General features: G+C 37.0%; 1 protein-coding gene across 2 annotated transcripts in view; it reads right to left on the bottom strand.

Moving 5' to 3' along the window:
- The window catches only part of COL12A1 (collagen type XII alpha 1 chain), a 102,982-nt gene that overhangs the window by 24,264 nt on the left and 55,953 nt on the right, over positions 1 to 22,765 (bottom strand). For both annotated transcript variants that reach the window (XM_039379143.1, XM_039379142.1), the window contains 19 exons: positions 22,056 to 22,195; positions 20,831 to 20,960; positions 19,994 to 20,136; positions 18,924 to 19,053; positions 17,861 to 18,003; positions 16,221 to 16,350; positions 15,912 to 16,031; positions 15,150 to 15,296; positions 14,247 to 14,363; positions 13,647 to 13,793; positions 13,105 to 13,179; positions 12,408 to 12,547; positions 11,865 to 11,988; positions 11,534 to 11,677; positions 9,488 to 9,652; positions 7,555 to 7,593; positions 7,323 to 7,461; positions 5,080 to 5,222; positions 4,595 to 4,704 (listed from right to left, as the gene is read on the bottom strand). In XM_039379143.1, the coding sequence (XP_039235077.1) occupies positions 4,595 to 4,704; positions 5,080 to 5,222; positions 7,323 to 7,461; positions 7,555 to 7,593; positions 9,488 to 9,652; positions 11,534 to 11,677; positions 11,865 to 11,988; positions 12,408 to 12,547; positions 13,105 to 13,179; positions 13,647 to 13,793; positions 14,247 to 14,363; positions 15,150 to 15,296; positions 15,912 to 16,031; positions 16,221 to 16,350; positions 17,861 to 18,003; positions 18,924 to 19,053; positions 19,994 to 20,136; positions 20,831 to 20,960; positions 22,056 to 22,195 (2,426 nt within the window). The remainder of the gene's footprint in view (positions 1 to 4,594; positions 4,705 to 5,079; positions 5,223 to 7,322; positions 7,462 to 7,554; positions 7,594 to 9,487; positions 9,653 to 11,533; positions 11,678 to 11,864; positions 11,989 to 12,407; positions 12,548 to 13,104; positions 13,180 to 13,646; positions 13,794 to 14,246; positions 14,364 to 15,149; positions 15,297 to 15,911; positions 16,032 to 16,220; positions 16,351 to 17,860; positions 18,004 to 18,923; positions 19,054 to 19,993; positions 20,137 to 20,830; positions 20,961 to 22,055; positions 22,196 to 22,765) is intronic.

Below are 22,765 nucleotides of genomic sequence, written 5' to 3'. Positions count from 1 at the left end.
GCATCAGCATAGCTTACCTAAAACTCTTTTAAAATTATGTGCTTATGCTTTATATACAAGTGAGGTTTTTTTATTAGTATTCCCAACAATGTTCCTTGAGCAAATAATTAAAAAATAATGGAAAGATAACTGAGTGTGTCCAAAGTATAATCGGGTATTACATGCCAAACTTTCCATAAAATAAAATAAGTGCTACGCCAAAACTTTAAATTCATTATAATTTATACATCATATACTCAGTCATTTGATTGTATGACTAAATTTTACAGGTTAATTAATGCATCATCCAGCTTAAACTCATCATAGATGTAATTTACTAGTTCTGACAGGTACCTAACAGGCAAGGCCTTCTACTGGAGTGTTAAGTATTTGTCACAATTTCAATAAAGTAAAAGACATTGCATAGCAAAAGGATATTACTGCATTTTTATCTGCACACAAAACTTAGAAGAGGTGAATCTACATCAGAATGCCGAATGAGACCATCAACTTGAAAATGTTCAAATAGGAATAACTGCTGAGCATTGCCCATCCATCCAAATAAGAAGAGATACCAGCAATCAAAAATAAGCAGAGTTCTCTCAAGTCATTGACTCAGTCAGCTAACCACTGATTTAATGTCAGATTTGAATTCCAGCCTAAATCTCATGGCCCAGGCATGAGGCATCTGGTCTTTACAGCAAATAAAACATCTCTATATTCAAGCCTGCTACATTTTGTCTTCAACAATTTCTAACACACCAACATACAGAATCGGTTCTGATCATTTCATTCCTGAGATTTTAGGAAAGAAAACATACTTTAATCTTTCTCTCTGGACACCTTGTAAGATAAAGTTTGATGGTGTTCTGATCTACTGCTAAGGGAATCATATCAATAAGCTAAGCAAACTAATTTCCATATGTATATCAGCAGAAAGACATACACTCATTATCAAATTTTGTGTGACTAACTACTGCAAAATGGTAAGTTAAAAGGAAGTCTAGCATGGTAAGAATAAGAAAGAAGAAGTTGTCTGTCTGTCCAAAACATCAGTTATAAACTTAATGACTGTCTCAGGCAGTCAGATTTTTTCCTATGGGACTTGCCAGATTCAACAGCTTTCACCATAGCTGTGCTACAGAGAGTGTTCAAGTACGCCAAAGTAAATTTCCCTACAGTTAGGTTTAGTTAACTGCATTTCACCGAATAAGCCACTAAGTCATCAAAAGGAAACCACAAAAATGTTTGATATTTTGGAAAACAAACTTCTTGCATTGTAAAGATTTGCTATTTCTTTGAAACTGGATGGTAGGAGAAATTGCAGAAGTACCTTCAGGAATGTGTTAGTCTTACTTTCCTTCCTTCATCCAGCTGAAACTACTGTGATCCGTTATTAGGAGCTAATCAACATGGCTGATACATAAGTCTTTCCCAGCACGTGAGCTGGGGAAGCCCATGATGCCATCATTTACAACCTGACTCAGATAGCAATGTCAGTAATCACCCTGGAGAGAATTCAGAGAAATAAGCTTAGCTACATGATGAAAACATCCCAAATACCACTCCATTAGCAAATTTGCAGATGACACCAAGTTGGGGTAGGGGAGTGTTGATCTGCTGGAAGGCAGGAGGGCTCTGCAGAGGGACCTGGACAAGCTGGGGAGATGGTCTGATTCCAACGGGATGAGGTTCAACAAGGCCAAGTGCCGGGTCCTCCACTTTGGCCACAACGGCCCCATGCAGCCCTACAGGCTGGGCACAGAGTGTCTGTAGAGCAGCCAGGCAGAAAGGGACCTGGGAGTTTGGATTGACAGGAAGCTGAACATGAGCCAACAGTGTGCCCAGGTGGCCAAGAAGGCCAATGGCATCCTGGCCTGTGTCAGGAACAGTGTGGCCAACAGGACCAGGGAAGTGATCCTTCCCCTGTACTCAGCGCTGGTGAGGCCACACCTGGAGTCCTGTGTCCAGTTCTGGGCCCCTCAGTTCAGGAAGGATATTGAGGTGATGGAGCAAGTCCAGAGAAGAGCAACAAGGCTGGTGAAGGGACTTGAACACAAGTCTTATGAGGAGAGGCTGAGGGAGCTGGGCTTGTTCAGCCTGGAGAAGTGGAGGCTCAGGGGAGACCTCATCACTCTCTACAACTCCCTGAAAGGAGGTTGTAGCCAGGTGGGGGTTGGTCTCTTCTCCCAGGCAACCAGCAGTAGGACAAGAGGGCACGGTCTTAAGCTCTGCCAGGGCAGGTATAGGTTGAATATTAGGAAAGAATTTTTTACAGAGAGAGTGATCATACATTGGAATGGGCTGCCCGGGGAGGTGGTGGGTTCACCATCCCTGGAAGTTTTTAAGATGAGACTGGATGTGGCACTGAGTGCCATGGTCTAGTAACCACGGCGGTGTTGGATCAAGGGTTGGACTTGATGATCTCAGAGGTCTTTTCCAACCCAGCTGATTCTATGATTCTATGATTCTTTAAATCAAAGCTCCTCCAGCTACTTTAAGTACTATCAAAATCTGAACTTTTGATTCCTTTCTGGGGAAAAAAGAAGGGGAATGGCTCACTAAATAAGTGACACATTTTTGCTTAAGAAACAGTCCCATAAGCAAGAATTCATAGTTCCAGAGCTTTAAGATAATTTGCAAATGGATGTTATTCTCGTACATCATTTGGCATCTTAAGCTAACTTTCTGTTCATATGTATTAGTGTATTTACTTACTAAAATAATAAAAAATTCTGGATTTTTACTTTCCCTGTAATTGTTTTTCATTAGCAAGTGTAACAAACAATTTTACATTACTGATAGTATTTCTAGCATCTAACAGGGGCTGCAGATTATTCCCTATTTGCTCTGATAAATGAGCAGAGCTTCACTGTAAGTGCTGCCAGACAATTCTGCTCAACTCTAGCACATTTAGAGAAACTACAGGGAAAAATTTGATTCTAAACATCAAATTAGCAGCAGACCCTTAAAACAGACTGCTGGCAGTATAGCACATAGAGAGCTCCACACCACCGACCTGAAGAAGGGAAGTATCAACTCTCACACTGATATGTAAAATGAGGCATGCTACATATTGCTCTGTGTCTCAACAGTACTTCTTGTTGATGACTCAAAAAACAATATATATCCTAGCCTATACTGACAGCTTTTCTCACGTCGATAGATTTATACATTTCCTTAAAATTCAGTTGTCCTACAAAAAGAAAAAAAAAGACAAAATGCCAAATGTCAAGGACAAATTAAAGGCTGCTTAATGTAGTTGTGATCCGAAGCTAATTGTAACTATCAGTTACAAAATCAGTGACTTAAACAATTCTTCATATATGCAAAAATAATTAGGCATCAAATAAATTCTAAAGAATAGTTGGATATAACATAGAACCAGTCTGGGAAATTATCCTCTGTCAAATTCTGAGGAAATCACTAGTTTTTATAGTACTGTGTGATTTCCATAATCCTCTGTGTTTTAAACAAATGAAGTCACAACACATCATAATGCTGGCACCAGCTATCTTTCCCTGCTATCAGCCAAAGAGAGCTCAGTTGAAAATGTGGCCTCCAGTATCTGGAAGTTGACAGAGGCAACCCCTTATCAGTATCCTCAAAGGAATGCTGCAAGTCACTAGTCATAAAGAAAACAAATGCTATACTCCATCCATAATTAGTCATCCGACGAAAACTAAACTAAACAGAAGGGAGATAAATGAAAACATGAGAATGTGCATTTCAGCTGACCAAAAGTGTTGCAATTGCAACTCACTTTCTTGCCCTAAACATATATACTTAACAAGCAAGAAAATATTTTTAAATTATTTTTAGATATATGTGCAGCCTGACACCCAAACACTTGGAATAGTAGAGGTAAGGAAGCAGGATCAAATTTTCATAATTCCATGCACAAGTTTAGAAAAGCAAGCAAAAAACTGTCACAATTGAAGGCAGATGCAGTAACATGCAAGGATTTCACTAGACATTTTGACAATTCAAAAAACATAAGTTTCATTCTAAATCATAAATAGATTTCTTATGGGCTCTCTTTCATTATTATTGCCTCCTCAGTTAACATGACAACAGAATAGTTTAGGCCCAATGAATTTAAGTAAAAAACATATGAATACACATTCATACATACAAAATATATGTATTATATTTGATAAACATAAGAATCTTCTTCAATATGTTATTCGCCTTCCAACATTGGTTCCTACTCACTTTCTTTGGTTACATCTTCCTCTTCTCTGAATCATTTCAAATCACAACACACACCCCCCAATCTTTTGTCACCAGAACTTCCTTTCCTTTTTTTTTTTCAAGTTTATCTTTTATTCTCCCTCTTTCATGTGCCAGGAACTAGGCTACGATTTCTTGTTCAGATGTATCCCTTCACTTACAAATTGAACAAATTCTTGACAAATTCTTGACAAATATCTTACATTGGTTCAAAGGAAAGCTATAATTTCAGAGATCTTGTTTTACATGATCTGTAAGTCCCTATGTCAACTTAAAGTACTATCCAAGGAACAGATAGACCTGGCAGTAACTTCTGCTTAGTTGTCTTTTATTTCAAAGAACAGCACTTCAGAAAGAAACATTAGTAATTTCAATCCTTTACCTTATGGAAGCTTCCGTAAAAGATTTTCTTTATTTCATCATTATCAAAAGTTACAGTTTGAACCTCTCCCCGTGTATCCTTGTTAAAGAATGACAGCACTTTGTTGCCAGCTGCAATAAATGAAAATAACACATTTCATTTCACATGTACTACTGAAACCACCCTCCTAAGATACACTTATAGATAAAATCTAGTTTATCCCTCAGTTGGGTAAACACAGATTATGGGTGGTCTTAATGACCTGTAAGTACATAGATATACTTTCCTTTGCTTTTAGAGTTCATACCAAAGTTGAAATGTAGCTTAGATTAATTATTCTTAGTTGAATAATAGATGCACAAAGTTTAAAAAAAATCTCTTAAACCAAAAAATATGTAATCCTTTTATCATATAGAAATGCTTTGGGGTTGGAAATATTTGGGAAGAATGCATACAAAGTAACATAACATATAACTTCTCTATGCAATAAATATAATCATCCTTACGATCAAGTACAACTCCAACTTGAGGTTTGTAATCTCTGTCTGTAATCTGCCAAATTGAAAAAGGCTCATTGGGGGATTCGGGCAGGAGACGGAATAACAGAATGATAGTGTATGCCTGCGGCAATCCCTCTGGGTGAATCTCTCTGTTAAAAAAATATGAAGATATTTTTTCACATGGAAACACGTAAGGAAAAGAAGGTCTTCATAATTTGCTCTTTTTTCAAAGAAAAGACACAAGAGTAACAGGGAAACCACAGCGTTCAATGGAACAGAACATTTTAACTACACTTTCAGATAGAAAATACTGTTGTGATAGAAAAACATCATGTGATTTGCTAAGATGAACTCACAGCCTGTCTTCTGTTGGTCCCGGCACCAATATAGAGGAAGCCGAAATATGACCAAGAACTCTTGATTCTTGTGGCAAGATTCTGTATAAACTGCACATGTTTTAAATTCCTTGATGATAAGTACAGAAAAAAAGACCACGCTTTTTATATCTGGTCTGTTTCAGTCAGGCAACAGCACTTAACTACTGCTGCCTTTCAGGCATAGGTACGGTAAGGGAGATATTCAACATCTTCTCTGCAATTAGTGATGCATTTGGGCTCCAGCTCATTCTTTAGTGGCTCAGGTTTAAATTTGTGATATTTGAACTGTTAGACATTAAAAAAGCAAAGAGACAAAAGTAAATAAAACCATGCTTGAAATGATCTCCAGTATTTTCTAAAGGGGAAGGGAGGGAATGCATTAAAGAACTGTAAGAAAGGAGGTGGCTACTGCTTCTCCTTAACTATTATAAAGGAGCTCAGGGTGGGATTTGGCTACATGAACATAAACTTAAAAATCTTAAAATGAAGAGAGGACCTCCTTTGTATATTAGGCAAAGCTTATGTACCCATACAATTATGGACACTGCAATAAAAACGTATCACTAAGTCAACAACACTACACAGCACAGTGCAAGAATGCAAGTATTAATGTAGATACAGCAACACAAGTTATAACCCAGATAACAAGTTCTTTCAGATATGGAAACAACTATGCCACTAGGATCAGTATGCTTTTATTGCTTTGCTGACTCAGTCTAAAGTGAGCTTTATTTTCTGGATTCTCATGAAAAATAAGTGCCCAGAATATTCTGGCAAGTCCTCCACCTCTTATAGCAGACATTAGACTATGTATCACAACATTCTAAAAAAAATGAAATAAAGAGGAAGTCTGTCTTTTTATTGTCTTTTCATCAGCTGATCCTGCTAAATGCAAGGTCTATCTTAACACATAATTGGGATTATCTGTACTTCCCTAGATTGTAAAAATCCAGGCTGCCAGAGAACTATCACCCCTATAGCTATTAACACATGCCAATGAACTCAAAAGTCCTCAGGTCCTCCCCTTTTAAAGTTGTGATCTGAGAATGCTGGCAAAAAGAAATTATTTCTTCATAAACCTCAGCTCCTGTGCTTGTGATCTGATCTTTATCCAATCTGACAGAATTTCAGAAGGTTTCAAAGGTTTCTGTGAAAAGAAGACTAAATTTCCTTAAATTTAATAGGAACAATGGGCTATCTTTATGCATCTCCTCTGACTCAGAATAACCTTTTTTGAAAGTTACTTAAATAAACGGGAGAGAAACAAATGTAAAAAAAAAAAAAAGAGAGAGAGGTACTGTTCCCCTCTTAGTAAAACCAACTCCTAAGTCTTTTTGTTCTTTGTGAAAAAAATGTTGGCCAGACTGACCATATATTACCCACCCATAACCACAGGCCCTTGAAAACTCCACGCCATTTGCCAAATAAGGCAAGTCAAGTAGAGGAGAAACTACCCTAAATCAGTGGCATCAGCGTGCTGCCTACTGCAGTAGGAACAACGCTTCTGAAAGAAGTGATGCTTATCCCACCATATTGAAACCATTTCTCTCTGGCAATGGAGAGCTTCTTGTACTAAGAAGGCTGTTGTTCAACTGTCTAAGTATAAACTGTGGATTATATGCAACTCAAACGGATAAGAAGCATAATCTCAAAGAACAATGAACAACTGGATTAATAATGAACTGTGACTGCTGCAATGGAAGGAATAGATTAGCATTTAATGAGAACAATGATAGATATTCTTTGTCTTGGTGTTCAGTAAAAACATCAAATTAACACATCTTCCATAAAACATTAATGCTATCATCCAAAAACTCTGTTAATCCTTTCCCATCTGCTCACCCTAAATATGAGTCTTTCAGGTTTACTTACCGTATTGGTTGGCTGACAAAGGCATTTTTGTGGAGTCTATATGCTACATAGCTTGGGAAAGAGCCTGATTCCAGTGATACGCCTTGTACGGAAGCAAAATGCTTCTCCGTTAGATTATATGATTCCAGCATCTTGAAACCTTTAAGTCCAGAGAGAAAATAAAAAACAGAAACATTGTAGAGCTGTACAAGACGCAAATGAACTTATGCCAAAATATTAGACAGTTGCTTACCAGGTGAAGTGTATCCCTCCAAGTAAATAAGGGGACAAGCTGAAAGACATGAAACAATATATAATTAAAACTACAAAACCTAACATGATATGAACATACATATACTTCAGAAAGTTTTGTTACCGAGAAGTCTATGCTATTGTTAATTATGAGTCAAATTTTGTTACATTTGTCATAATGTGTCCTGTGCTGTGGTAGATGTGCTGTCAAATTCTTTACTCATCATTTTTAGTAGGCTATTTCTACTGTGAAAAATTGTATGGAACAAGAAATGAAACCACAAATATTTTAAGAGTATAATTCATACGAAGAAAGGAGGACAATGACACAGTCTTTCCATGAATATTTAAGGCATGAGTCGAGCTGCATAATAGCTGTCAGATTCACAAGGAAAAACTGCATATTTATGTAGCTCCTCAGGAGCCAGCAGATGAGGCAGTTAGAGAGCACACAGTTGCACATGACAGGCCTGAGAATTTCTTATTTTTGCCATAGAAGGATTTCACTTGAGTAAACAACTCAACTGTAGATAGTTTTAAAACAGCATCACACAGTGTAGCTTTACTTCTTTAGCAACCCTATCCCAGTGGTAAGTAAGAGATCTGTTGTACCCTGCAGTTCACATCAGGCATCATTCTACTTCTTCTTAAAGAACAGAAGTTGTCACTGACTGTTAATCTCTTTTTGTTTACCAGTACTTTTGAAATACAAGACAAGATTACATAAAATACAATACCTTCTTCAAAATTTTAAAAAAGTAATTTGCTCCCTTAAACTATGTCCAATTATTATGAAATATAACTTTTTTATATGAACATTTCTTTTGAGGTACCTTAAATGGGATGGCAACTTGTGTTGGGTTTGCATGACAAGGTTTTGCTAGCAGGGGAACTACAGGGGTGATTTCTGTGAGAAGCTGCCAGAAGCTTACCCTGTGTCCAACAGAGACAGTTCCATCTGGCTCCAAGATGGACCTGCCACTGGCCAAGGCTGAGCCCATCAGCAGTGGTGGTAGCAACTGGGGGATAACAGATTTAACAAGGGGCGGGGGGGGTGGGGTGGGGGATGGTATGTGTAGCAATGGCACAACAACCTGCAACCGGAGAGAGGAGTGAGAATACGTGAGAGAAGCAACTCTGCCAGGCACTGGAGCAGAGATTCCCCTGCATTCCTGGTCTTCCCTGTGGTGAAGGCTATAGTGATGCAGACTGTCCTCCTGCAGCCCATGGAAGTCTACAGGGGAGCAGATATCTACTTGCAGCCACTGGAGGAGCCCATGCTGGAGCAGGTTCCTGGAAGGACCCGTAGCCCCATTGAGAGAGGAGCCCACCTTGGAGCAGGTTTGCTGGCAGGACTTGTGACACCATGAGGGACACACTGTGAAGAACTGCAGCTGATGGGAAGGAGCCATGTTGACTAGGTCTTGGAGGACTATCTCCCATGGGAGGGACCCCACACAGGAACAGGGGAAGAATGCAAAGAGTTCTCCCCACGAGGAGGAAGGAGCAACAGGGAAATCATGAGATCAACTGACCATAGCTTCCATTCTCTGTCCCCCTGGGCTGCTGGGGGTGAGGAGATAGAGAAAATTAGGACTAAAGTTAACCCCAGAAAGAAGGGAGCAGTGGAGGGAATGTGTTTTAATACTTGATTTTATTTCTCATTATCCTACTCTGATTTCATTGACAATAAATTAATAACTTCCCCAAGTCGAGTTACCCAATGACAGTAACCAGTGAGTGATCACTCTCTGCCCTTATCTTGACCCAGAGCCTTTTGTTATATTTTCTCTCCCCTGTCCAGCTGAGGAGGGGAGTGACAGAGCAGCTTTGGTGGGCAACAGGTGTCCGCCCAAGGTCAACCTGCAACTCAATTGTAGCAGCATATAAGCAAAATTCATTTGGGAACAGGAAAACCAATGTCTTCTACTCACTTGAGGTAGCTGTCTCACACACAAAGGTGACAAGGTTATCTTGAATCTTTTCAAAGGCATCGAAGTCATCAACAATAAATACATGACGCTCACTGGGCTTGCTGGCAATCTTGGCCAGCTCATTGTAATCTACATCAGCCACACCAACCACAAAGACACTGAAGCCTGTAAAAATAACACTTGTTACTTGAAATGTAGTAAATATACATTACCGTTTTTCAGGTCAATATTTCACAAACCATCTCTATCATTGATTTCTCAGGATCTACCTATTAGCATACATTCTGGATATCCTTTCACCCCTGTCAAGCTCAGAAAGGCTTAGACTGGTTTTTGCATCTTTCTTTCAGAACTTTCTCCTCCTTTTTTGAGGGGGCATTATCCAATCTCATACAGCCTTGGCTACATAGTCCCCTCACTCTTTAATGCAATATGTACAGTTCTCTCAACTCTATATTATCTTAAATCTGCTCTATGGCCAAAATCTCTGTACAGACTATTAGTTATCCTGTTGTCTGTCTGTTGCCATCTACTGCATTTCATGTTTCTTAGTTTCACTTTCTTAGGGTGGTATTCCCCTCACCAATTTTTACTTTCCAAGTTAACAAGTCTAGGCTACTTGTCTAGTCTTTCTCTATTATCACTAGACAGACATGGGCAGATTCAGAATGCAATTCATCTCATCTCCCTACGATGCTGAATTCAAGACAGGAAAAGTAATTGTCTGCAGATGTCTATCTGTTGTTCTCTTCACTAACCATAAAAGGACCCTACATGATGACTTTAGACTAGACATTTAGCTTTTAGATATCTTAAGTCAAAGGAAGAGAATCCAGACCCTAGAATTCAATCGTATCACCAGGTGTAAATTTCATTCATGAGAAACTGCACAGACAGTGGGCTGGCTGAAGGCTGAAAGAACAACTCACATTTACTCCAAATGATAAAGATATTTTTATTTATATCTTTATTTTTTCAAAAATAAGATAATTATTCCTCTGTAGCCAATTGTGGTGAAGCTTTGGCTGAAACACTCTGTCCAGCTTTAAGCATGACATTGAAGATGTGTAGAAATCAAAGCAAGTAGAGAGGAGAGTAAAAGTGATAAGAGGTTTGAAAAACTTGATCAAAAGGAGGTGGAAGGAAATGGGTTTGTTTAGGCTAGAAAAGGGAATTCAGAAAGAGGAAATGACAACAGGTTTCAAATATGATGGCCTGTTACAATGGACAGTGATCAACTGTTTCCTGGTTAACTAGGTAAATGAAGACAATAATTTCACTAGCCTGAAGAAAGACTTAGGTGAAAGGCAAGGCAAAGCTCTCCTACTACTAAGGTAGTTAAGCACTGAAGCAGATTGTCCAGGGAGACTGTAGAAATCATCTAGACAGAGCTAATCCCTTCAGATCACAAAGACAGAGAAAATGATCACTTGTGGTTTACATGCATGTGATTCCAATAAGGAAGTACATCTCCCTGCTCAGGGATCAGGACTCTACATGGTTCATGCACTGCAATGCAAAATGCTGGATGCAGGGACAGGAACAGATGATTTCACTCACATAAGCCACATTCAGCAAATCTAAAGAGGAAGTACAATGCTTTTCAGCTCAAAAGGCAATAAGCGAGTCCATTCAGACCCAGCTCCTTCAAAAGCAGTTACTTTAACTGGAGATCTACTGGTTTATACCAGATAAAACGTAAATCTTAAAAAAAAAACCAGGCCCATTAAATCGTAAACTCTAGAATGCAGTACACTTCCCAATGATCCCTGGGGTTCACACACAAAGAAGAGAAAGAAGTAACTAAAAGCCACATCTTTGAAATTATGCATGAGGAATTACTTTGGGAAGCCACATCCTCCCCCAGAAAGAAAGCTTTAGAAAGAAAAAGTAAGTCTGGTTGACAGTGTGCGAATTCTATTAATAGTTTTGAGTTTTTCACAAATATTCAGCATACATTTCTGAGTCCATAAAAGATGAGTAAATGATGACCAGATAATTGAAGCAATATGGAAATGAAATAGCCAGGTACTGTGAATTGCTTACCAGAGTGCTGAATGACCGTCGCTGCTTTCCTCACCTCATCCTGAGACCGACCATCTGTGACAACAACCAGTACCTTGGGAACACCTCGCCTCATGCCACTCTCCCAAGTCAAAACCTTTTCTTTGATAAATGTTAGGGCTTTGCCTGCAAAGTGTACAATAAACAAGGAATCATCCATATTATCCACAAGAGGAGAAATCACTTACTTTTTAAGGGCAATAGCTAAACCACAACAGAAAAACCTAATTCTTCAGCCATGTAATATTAGGATAATGAGGCAGTTTCTGAAAACATTTTATCTTAAGGAAATATAAATACAGCCCAAAATTACCTGTCCTTGTGTTTCCTCCTCTGTACTGAATATTTTGAAGAGCACCCAGGGCCTGGGCTTTGTCATCAAATGTATTCAGTTTAAATTCAGATTTTGCCTCATCACTGTATTGCACAAATGAAACCTGAAATGGAATATATCACAGTGTTCAGTCTTGTATCTCCACAGTCAGACCAACTTTCTCCATTTAAATATTTATCGTGGTATATTAATAAGCATTAAATAATTGAAAAATCTTTTTTAAATATGTATGTCTATACACACACATATTCATGTACACAGCACAGCAATATGCACACAATCCTTTTTGCTCTTTTTCTTTCTCTTTCTCTCTTTCTTTCTCTTTCTTTCCTTCTCTCTTTCTTTCTCTTTCTTTCTTTCTTTTTTCTTTCTCTTTCTTTCTCTCTTTCTCTTCCTTTCTTTTTTCTTTCTTTCTCTTCCTTTCTTTCTTTCTCTGCCTTTCTTTTTTCTTCCTTTCTTTTTTCTTTCTTTCTTTTTTCTTTCTTTCTTTCTTTCTCTTTCTTTTCGAAATAACAAACCTACCTGGATTCCAGCAGGATTAATCAAGTCAAAGGCTCCTACTGTATTAAAAACAAATTTCACTACTTTGTTGAAGTTATCATCACCAATACTCCAGGAAGCATCAGTCAAGAACACTATGTCTGCTTTGGCACCTCTGCATACTGAAAGATGAAGAAAAGGAAGTCTTAAAACAAATCAACCATATCATCATAAAATAAAGATCATTACTTCAAAATTTGAAAATTCAAGAATGACCAATATTCAGCAAATGCTTACTACCACACAGTCAACCTGGCAGATGACTAATGTTCAACTCAAAAACATTTATTAAAATATTTCAAAGAAAAGTTCAAGAAATGAGGAAGAGCTCAAGAATAAAATACAAATGTTTTCAATTACATTTTTTCTTTGAGCAGCCACCATAAAACATAAATTGTCTGCTGAGAGCAGCTAATCTCAAAGACTTGCTGCAGAGCTATAGAATATAAATGATTTTTTTCCGCAAAACAGAAAAAAACTGCTGTTCTAAACAAGGAAATGTTGAAGTCTAGTAAAGCTCTAGAACAAAGGGATGGCATTAAGAAAGGTTTCAAACTTCATTTTCCTAAAATGCTGTACTAGTTTTGAATCTATTTAAAGTTATGAAAAATGGAACTAAATTATGAAGTAGTGCAGCAACTATATAAAAAATATTGAATGAATCTAGAAATAAACATACCATCCCGAGCTGGAGGGATTGTGGGAGGTGGAGGAGGTGTAGGTGGTGGAGTTGGTGCCTCTGTAGGTTTGAGGACTGAAATGAAATAATAATTTTTTTACTTCATATAAATTATTTCATTCAAGGAAAAAGTTCTATATTATATATTATATTATCCAACAGAAAGACTCTAATGTCTTCTCACTAATGTAAAAAAATTAAAATTGGCAAGGAAAACTTTCTTGTATTACAAGAATAATGATATTACAGCTAAAAGTAAAAAGTAAAAGATTTCATTATAAAAGGAACACTTTTACATGAGCTCAGTAACACAGCATTCTGATAAAGCATCTATTTTTCAACCAAGTGCTAGGAAATACTTGGTTTGAAGAAGAGCATATAAATTTTTCTTTACCCCATAAATTCCATTTGACATAACATTAAGAGGAAAGAAAATCACTTAAAGAGGTATTGAAAGCCATTTAGGAGCAGAACAAGTTCTACAGCTGAAACAAGACAAGTTCTACAGCCAAAACTTAAGGTTCACAGTATCTGTTACCTACCTGTATGCTCCCTCATAGAGACTGGAGGACCCTCAAGGTTAGGAGTCTGAACAAAGACAGTGGCATTGTATTCTGTGTCTGGTGAGAGGCCAGTAAAACAGTGGCTCGTTTCTGATCCACGTACTGTGATTTCCTTTCCTCTGGAACCTGTCGAAAAAAGCCCAAGGGAGAGACAGTTAGAACTCACTACTCCCCTTTCAATATGTGTACAAGTAAGTGTAGAAATTAGAGACCTCTTGAGAGGAAGGTTGGAGCCAATGCTACAGTAGTCTTATTCTTGTCCCATAAAACCCTTTCTAGACCAAGACTGTGTGGTGATTATGAACCCTGGAGCATACTGGAGAGTGACACTGCAGTCTACATGTGAAAGCAGGTAACTAGTAGATTCCCACTAATGAAAGTTCACTTGACAATAGGCAGCACTCCACCTTCGCAGCTATTTCACCACTAGAGAAAAACTGGTTACATTCAGATCTTTAAAGCTCAACCAGATGTATCATGGCCTATGGTGAGTGACTGCCACAAAGACAAAGAAGTGTTGCTGTCACTGACATGAGACAATTATATTACCAGAAAATGCAAAAAATAAAATGCACTTACCATCAGCTGGGTTTAGCTTCAGCCTGTAGGAAGTTGCTGACCGATGAGGTGACCATCGGATACAGAAAGTATCCCAACCCACTTTGTAACTTGTTAGGTCAGTGACATTCAAATATACTGTGAAAAGAGAAAGAGAGAAACTGTTCTCTGGAAAATAGCATGTAATGGATAAAGAACACCAAAATGAAAATCATATTAGTAGTGTTGATCCAGAACTCGATTTTAAAAATCCTCACAGAAAGAAAGAGCAGTTCCAGTTACAATCTCTTTATATTATGCCCTAGAGATCCCTGCCTAGCCACTTACAAAGGCCCAAAATCTGATACCCTTCCCGTATTGGATAACAGCCCATTTTATGAGTTTTCACATGAAGTAAGTTGATTTCTTTATGAAACAAGAAACTTCCAAAAATCAAAATCTGGCAGTATGAAAAGAACATACTAAGTCAAAAAAACTCAGGATGATTGATTCATCTTAACTGAAGAAATTTTTAGAAGTTTGAAAGGCCATCATTACAATTATCTCATTTTGAAATGCTGATGTTTCAATCACTGGACATTCCTGTGAGGTAAAAGCAGAGAAGCAAAAAGACTAGACCTGCTTAACATGGTTAGATTCTGTAGTACCCTGGAGACTTAAAAACTGACTTCAACTATAGCTTAATAAAATTTTAGGAAGTAGACTAGAAAATTTTATATCATCAAATCATTACTTAAAAATGTATCTTCCTTACTGTTCCCAAGCTTAGCATTTTTAAGATCTACATCATGGACAGATGGTAAGTATTCTCCATGAGAGGATACTCAGGTTTTCCAACAATCAGCCTTAAAAATCTTCTCTTAATCAATGTTATCTCAGATCAGCTTATGTATCTAGCATGACCACAAAATTATTCTGACTTACATGTAGTGCCTTGATCTGTCAGAGGTATACTCATTCCAGAATCATACTGGGCATAAACATTCACATCATAAGTAGTACTAGGAGACAGATTATGCAAGGTGTAGGAAGTCACTTCTCCCACAAAAACCTCCATGGGCTCATTCGAACCTTGAATTGAAAGGAAGCATTAAGTACAAAGAGAGAGAAAGAATCATGATTACATGAGCTACAAAACCATTCCCCATCTCTTACATCAGTAAATGTTAGTCTCATTTTATCTAAAACAAAGCATACTGACTTCTTATATTTTAGCATATTAGAATGTTGCAAACAGAACATAAACACAGCTTTACAGACTATTATGCAATTTTTGTGTTTAACTTCTAGAAAGGTATGTATATTTCTTGACTGTCATATAAAACAAAGGTTCTGAAGGCCATAACACCTAAATACTTGTCCAGTACTCATCTCACACGTACCAGTTCATACCCTTAGAAGGACAAGAGATATTAAAGAGGTGAAAACCAAGTCAGGTCACTGTATCAAATTTTAACTATACAATTCAATCTCTGTAATTGAACATATGAAACTGTGTTTGAGAGTTTGTGTTTCTTACAAAACACTGATAATAAGACTTAAGCTTTCAGGAAAATCAGTAAACAAAGGAAATAAATAGATCATTTAGCACAAAAATTTCATGATACATATGATTTCTACTCTGATCCGCCATTAGCTACTCACTGTTCTGAAATTGGTATACTTAGAATGAATAGGTTTTCTTACCCACAGGTTTGTATACAATTTTATAGCCAAGAACAGGGGATGGTGAAGGATCCCAGGAAACTCTGAATCGTGTATACCATTCATCAGTTATATACATATTTTGAGGAGGAAGCAGACCAACTAAAAAGAAAGAAAAGCACTCTAATTAGACTAGTGACTGTTTTTCAACCTCTAGAAATGCACATTGTTACTCTACAAGGTAACAACCACATCAAAAACCTAATTAACAATGAAACTTTAATAATGTTGGAGTGCTCAAGGAATATGTCTTAAATTTTAAAAAGCATACACAATATGAAAACTAGTTACCAGTTCTGCCATTTCCAGTCAGTTGTCCACCATCTCCATCTTCGTACACAGCAACAACAGTAATTTTGTATGGTGTATCTGACTGTAGTGGTTGTAGTATCACATTATTTCTTATCCCAGGAACTGTTGTCTAGAACACAAACAAAACAGAGGTAAACACACTCACAGTCTTGTAACTGATCAGTAATGACAGTTACTAAAACCCAAAATTTGTTTTGACATTTGGCACAATTTTTTTTATGTCCACTGTAAAAAAAATTCATTCAGGATATATAAAGGGTTATAACCTATAAACAATTATTAGTCTTTGTTATTTCAAATTATAAAACCCTGTGGTCAGCACAAAAAGATAAACCAAATTGACTCTTCAATTCCAGTCCTCACATCAGACTGAGGTGCTGCAGTTCTTCACCAAGATTTCAGTACTGTTCCCTCATAGAAAGGAAGAAGTCATGATGATGTGTTTGGAGACATAAAAAAGACAGTGAAAAGCTCATAAAATGGGGGTGAAAGTCAAAGTTATTTCCACTAGTCCACAGTTTCATCTCTACTTTTTCATTATCTTCATCTTTGGATATCACTTTCTTGGCAGAAACAAGTTAGTCTGAGAAGGAAGGTCTAAATATTTTGATATATAAAAACGTCCCTATTATGCATTCCTCAATCTCAACTTCCTGGTGCAGCCATGCACTATTGCTACCTTCTAATGAAAATGTAGGTATAATCCCAAAAGGAATATCGCTCCATAAAGCTCCATAAAATACTGAAACTATGGAAAGTAACTTGAGGAATCTATCTCAAAAGCATGTCCCAGTCAGCATTTTCAATTGTTTGAGATTTTCTGTTTTTATAAATTTTCAAGTGTTTTCTGCAAAGAAGATATGTGTTGATAAATATATGTGTCCTGACTAACAGGTCCAGTAGGGAATTTTCAAATAGTGAATTTTCAGCATGCACTATATAATAATATACAAGCAATAATAGCATTTAAATAGCATTCTAGACATGTTACATTTTGGCTGGTGGCAGTCAGCAGGAATTCTGCCACTGACTTCTATGGGATCTGAGTTTAGCTTTGCTATAAACACTCTGTGAATTTTATAAGTTTCAGATTGTAACTTGCACTATCATTAAGCTGCAGGAAATGAAACACAAATGCTTAAAATTCATACCTAAGCTTACAACAGCAAGTTAGATGCTGAATCAAAGTTACCGTTGTTTTCTTATTAGACTTTGCCAACTCTCTTCAATTTATAAAATGCTGGCTTATGTTTGTTTTGTATCTTAGCACACTGATTTCATAATGAACAGAGTGTGAAGTAATAGATGGCTATTCCTTGTATTGCATTTAAATTAAATGCCAGGAAGGAGGTTCCGCTCAGAATCTTCTGATTAATGCATGACTCACATATTTAAGAATATTTTACACACAAATTTGATCATTAAACCATACATGTTCTGCAACTTCATGAATATAAACCCATTTCATACAAACCATGGCTTCTCAGCACTGATAATGAACAAAGAAGCCATATAGCCTGCAAAATGTACTACATGTAGAACAAGTGTCTTTGTTTTTCCGTAGCCTAACGAATCAACTGAGAACATCTCAGTGTTTACTAAGGAATTACAGAACTTACATATTCATCGATAGGGTCTCCCACAGTGGGTGAATAAATGATTCTGTATTGCTGAACTGGCCCATCAGCATGATCCCACTGTACAGAAAGGCTGTTTGTAGTCTCATCGAACACTCTCACATTCCTTGGACCACTGCGAGGCACTAAAGAATGAACATACAGAAGGTTGTATGGAGCATGATGCTTCTAGTTCAGTGTCACCCTCATCCATTCAAAAGCTGCCCTGAAGCCAAAGCCTAGGGCCCTTCCTGAAATCTTGAATAAATATACACAGGTAGATTAAGTCAATGATAATACAGCAGTGCCTGAAGGTCTTAAATGGAAATAGGGCCTAACTGGAGGAACTGGAGCAGTATGGAGGGGAGAGAACATCAAGGGGATGTGCAAAGTGAGCATCTACATACATTCTGCTTCTCAGATTCCTGCAGACAACTATAGCCTGTCACATCTGCAAGTTTTAGATGAATATGGGGATTTAATAGAGAAAGCATAGAAGCGGCAAAAAAGAGGTGACCTATTATTGCCATTGACAGTTTCTATACATGTTATTTCTAGAACGAATTTTAAAGAAGCTAAATGTAAGCCAACCAAAATCCCACAAGCTAAATTGTAACAAAGAGGTTTTGGTGTTTAAGTATCTCCAGCAAAAAACCAAACATCTGGGCAGACTGACACATACATTACCATGTCAGACACAGAACACAAAGCACTTTTTTTTTATTGATAACTAATTCTACCCATTTAACCTGCTTTTTTTTTTTTTTCAAAAGACAAATTGTTATTTATCTGTAATTTTTAAGAGCAGCCTTTAAACTCCTAAACATTCAAATTAAGCTTATTCCACAAGTGAAAATTACATTGGGGATTATACATGTGCCACAACTGACAGACAACAAGTTCCCTCCCATGGAGGCCTATAATTGCTTCAGTCATAATTTAGATGCATTAATATCAGAGTTGGACTAAATGGCTTATATTATTTGTGACTGTAACCAACTTCATAAATTCTTCACATACCAATTTTGACATATATTTCACAACACAAGTACTGACTGCCTCTTACATGTTCTTCCCTGTGCTTGGCTTGGATTTCCCTCTCCGTCTGCATAAAGAGCTATAACATTTATTGAGTAAGCAGTGTCAGGAGTCAAGCGCTCCAGAATGACATCACGAGTGCTGCCCGGTACCACAATCTAAAATAGAAACAAAAGGAACCTATATAAATAGAGCTTGAGTTTATATCATGTCTTTTTAGAAAACGATTTGAATGAAATATAGAAAAATTGGGAACATGACCATGCTGCACACATCCAAGAAAAGTAACACAAATTTAAAATAACCAAATAATATTGACAAAAATTCAATAGAGGGTGGGAAAAAAAGAAGGGCAAATACATAAGGAGCTCTCATTCTGCAAATAGAGTTGTTATTTTTTAAATGTTACATGAAAATAGTTCAGAAAAAAAAAGAAAAACATGTAGGAAGGAAAAATAAAATGTAAAGTCTGTCACAGTCTATTAACATATAAAGGATATTAAAATTCTCAACTTTCCTTACATAAAAACATATTAATCTGTACATGTACAATATAGGTGTACATTTTGTGTACATTCACAGTCAAAGCTTCAAAACTGCACTTATTTCTACACATCCAAGAAGTCTTCACATCTGAAGGGTAAATTTTTACCCATATCCAGACTTCACTGCTCACCAAGACCTACTTAAACACCAGTGATTTAGGGTAAGGAAATGGTTTAGTGGTAAAATCACATAAACTTGGTATCTGGTTTCATAATTAAACATTTCCTAAGAAATATTTGTTATTTCCTTCTCTCTTACAAGAAAAAAAAAGGCTTTAATTTAGTCATCTTTACCTGCAATATGATAAAGGATACTCAATTTTCAATATGCAGTTTTAAATAGGAGAGTCTTATTTCTTATGTCTCTCATTTCGCCAGCTTAAGTCTTTATTTACAATGGACTAAACTCCTATAGACACTCTGTTTTCAGCAGAGACACTCCTGGGCAGATAATTGGCCTGTGTTTATTATTTTATTTTTTTTTTACACTCATTGAAGAAAGCAATATTCTCCACACACTTTTGATAAACAGTATAAAAACTAAATTACTTACAGATTCTGATGGCCTTGGGCCAGTCAGTGGAGCGTAATTAATTCTATATTGCTGTACTGGACCTGGAGCAGGTTCCCAACGGACATTCATGCTGTTTGGTGTGGGATTGTAAACGTGAACATTTCTTGGTGTTCCTCTCTCCACTAGACCAAGGATAATTTAAACTGAGTTTTACAAAGTTGCTTATGTAAGTTATATTTCTACTTGAATTTACAAGAGAGCTCAAAGGAAAATAAAAAACACATCAGCCCAAGATAAACACATTACTTTTGTTAGCTCCTACAAATTTAAGAATACCAGTGATTAGTCTTCTCAAACCTCCGTGCTAGGTAGTTAAGTACATGTTTTTACTGCAAATTGAAAGTATGATCATAACACTTTGTTATCCTGTTGTTGATCAGACATGTATGAAAAGTAGACACAAATTACACATTTCAGCTCATGTTGACATTAGGAGCTTAAACTTCCTGGGAAATTTTAAGTACATGGTATAGACATTGGCATGGATTAAAACCAATATTTGATGTTTGTTCACCGGTATTGCTACTAGCACTACAATTGAAATTTTACTATTCTGTGAGGTAAACCGTAAATTCGCTTCACAACTTAGGAGCTGAGCTTGCCTGAGATAAATGGACTGAAAGCCTCCACACGAATAAGCAAAGAAAACTAAGTTACAGAGCTGAAACCATAATCAAGATGGTAAACAGTTTTTGCATTTGTGTTTTAGCTTTGGGGAAAATAAACTTCCACTTTTGATGTAAAATCAATTTCTAATGATCTGAGCCACTCACACAAAAAATCCTAACATTTCCTGAAAAGGGCTATTTTACTTACAAGTTCTTCCAGTGTCAGAGACACGTCCACCATCCCCCTCTGGGAAAACTGGAACCACAGTTACAGTGTAAGGTGTGTTGGGTTCGAGAGTCCTTAGGATGACATAGTTTGTGTTTCCTGGTACTGTGGTCTACAAATTTAAAAACAAAGGTAGAGGCATGACACTTACATAAATATGTAAAAAAAGTGTAAGCTTTTTTGTTTCTCACTCCTCTACCACATTTCATTTCCAGACTGGATGTGATAATAACTACAGAAGGTGAAGCTTAAAATAACAGAGTTCATGGTATCTACTGGAATTACTTTTCAAAAAGGTTCTGTCTCAGACTTAAGAAAAATTATTAAGTTCTATCCTCCATTATACAATCCCTTACAGCTATCTTCACTTTGGGTCCAGATCCTGTTCTGCTGATAGTAGTAGCAGAATCTGCAGTGATCTCTTTAATGACTACTATTTAGCATCTCAGAGGCACTAAGAGGTCACTTTCTAATTCAAAAAAAAAAGAAAGAAAACTTTAAATAACATCACAACATGCTAGTGACAAGAAGTAATGAGCAGGTCATGTTAGAAAATAAAACTCCACTGCATTTAAGCATATTTGTCATCAGTAGCACTCTAGATGCTATTGAAATAGTGGCAATTCATGTACCTCTCATTTCACGGGCACATTAAATTGCACAGATGTAGAAAAAGAAACACAATTGGGAAATAATAATATTTCACAGTCTGGAGTATGGTTCCTATTTTCACTATTTTTTTAGCTCTTTAGCAGTTAAGTAATTTCAGGAAATTAGAATGTGGATTTTTCTGCTTTCACAAATATCATTGTAGCTGACTGTCTACAGTCACATAACTTCTTAGCAGTAAAAATAGGTGGAAAGAAGTTCTGCTAACTTTAGCACCTTTTGTACACCCTGAAGTCAGCTTTACATTCACACCCACTGCCCTAAGAATAAACAAACAAAAAATTGTGTGCGGTATTAAATCCCTGTGCTAAGAACTAATTTCTAATGGTCTACTATATAAAATCAAACATCTGTAATACATATGGGAGTAACTGAACTGCAAGGAGGTGCTGTGCGTTTTCTCCAGGGTAGTCATGAACAGAAAAAAAGCCATTGCATCGGCAAGCAAGACCTACTTCACTCAGTAGCATTTCTCTGACCAGCACCATGAGCTGTAATTTATCTGAGGCAGTTAGAGAGATCCACATGAAGAATTTACCATTTCTTCTGCACCTCCAGTTGTAGGTCCATAAAACACTTTATACTGGCGAGGACTTCCTTCTGCATGATCCCATCGAACATTCAGAGTACTGGTGGTTGGGTCATAAACTAGCAAGTTCTTCACAGTAGTGAGAGGTTCTGAAACAGATCAATGAGCTGTCAGAAACATGGAACCATATTCTCTCACCTGTGCTGTCAGATCATGACTGTGTAAAGTTTCCTTAGGAAATTTAAAAACCAAGAGGTTTAGTAGTTCGTGTTAAATGTTATTTGTCTTCATTAATCAGAACACATCAGCCTCATCAACCAGCATAGGCAATGCTAAATGTAGTAAAAGAAATTTATTTCTGGACACTATTTTAGAATCATGTAATGAGGCCACTAGGATTTTTTTCTTCATTCCTCATCAAACATATTGCTGTGTCTGACTTTCCATTGCAAGCTCATTATTAAATTATGTACAAGTGGATTAATAAATTTATATTTGAACAATTAATTAAATATAGTGAAATGGTTTTTATGCCTGGGGTGTCTTTGACAGAAAATCACCCAGTTATTTCTATAGCAGGATCAAAACAATGCATCAGTCTCTGAACTGAAGGTGCTTAACAGCACCCATATGAGAGTTACATGCCTTCTGATGCTTTAAGGTGTTTACTAAATTATGGCATACAACAATTACAAAATTTAAATGACGAAAAAGTTCCA

This window comes from Pipra filicauda, unplaced genomic scaffold, assembly GCF_003945595.2.
Source record: "Pipra filicauda isolate LSUMZ 115617 unplaced genomic scaffold, ASM394559v2 scaffold157_size4220110_pilon, whole genome shotgun sequence".
In the NCBI taxonomy this organism is placed as follows: domain Eukaryota; kingdom Metazoa; phylum Chordata; class Aves; order Passeriformes; family Pipridae; genus Pipra; species Pipra filicauda.
The sequence above is the reverse complement of the archived record's forward strand: the minus strand, read 5'-3'. Positions and strand labels throughout refer to the sequence as shown.